At 48.7% G+C, this 437-nt stretch overlaps 1 protein-coding gene across 1 annotated transcript in view; it reads right to left on the bottom strand.

Annotated features, from left to right (window-relative positions):
• The window catches only part of LOC119592527, a gene marked incomplete in the record, with an annotated part of 25,120 nt that overhangs the window by 14,542 nt on the left and 10,141 nt on the right, over positions 1-437 (bottom strand). Inside the window, 1 exon segment of the mRNA XM_037941385.1 lies at positions 122-376. Coding sequence (XP_037797313.1) covers positions 122-376 — 255 coding nt within the window.

Consider the following 437-nt stretch of genomic DNA (forward strand, 5'->3'; position numbering starts at 1 on the left):
ATACTAAATCATAAACTGATTTTCAAAAAAAAAAATCAAAAGTAAAGAATAAAGACAGAGAACACGAAATTAGAAAGAAAACGAGAAGACATTAATTCAGACATGCGCTGTTTGTCCTCACGTGGTCAGCCTCGCCATGTCCACCCAGCGACAGGCCAGGTCTCCTCCGCCGCCCGCTTATCCTCAGCCGAGTTCGATTCCTTCCTGGATGAGGCCTTCGAAACCTCGGTCTGTCTCTTGGGATTCCCTCCTGGTCAGAGGATCCTCCATCGTCAGACTGCATCCTCACATTCGTTCGCCCCCCCATTCGCGTGAAAGCACTTGTGTGGTCACTCGATGAGGAGCTGCCTGTGATTTCCGGTCGTTGTGTGTCGTCCTGAAAGGTAAGGCTTTATGGAGATCCTGAAGCACACACTCGTCATATTCTGTTAGTGTGC

Source organism: Penaeus monodon, chromosome 30 (genome assembly GCF_015228065.2).
Source record: "Penaeus monodon isolate SGIC_2016 chromosome 30, NSTDA_Pmon_1, whole genome shotgun sequence".
NCBI classification, from domain to species: Eukaryota; Metazoa; Arthropoda; class Malacostraca; order Decapoda; family Penaeidae; genus Penaeus; species Penaeus monodon.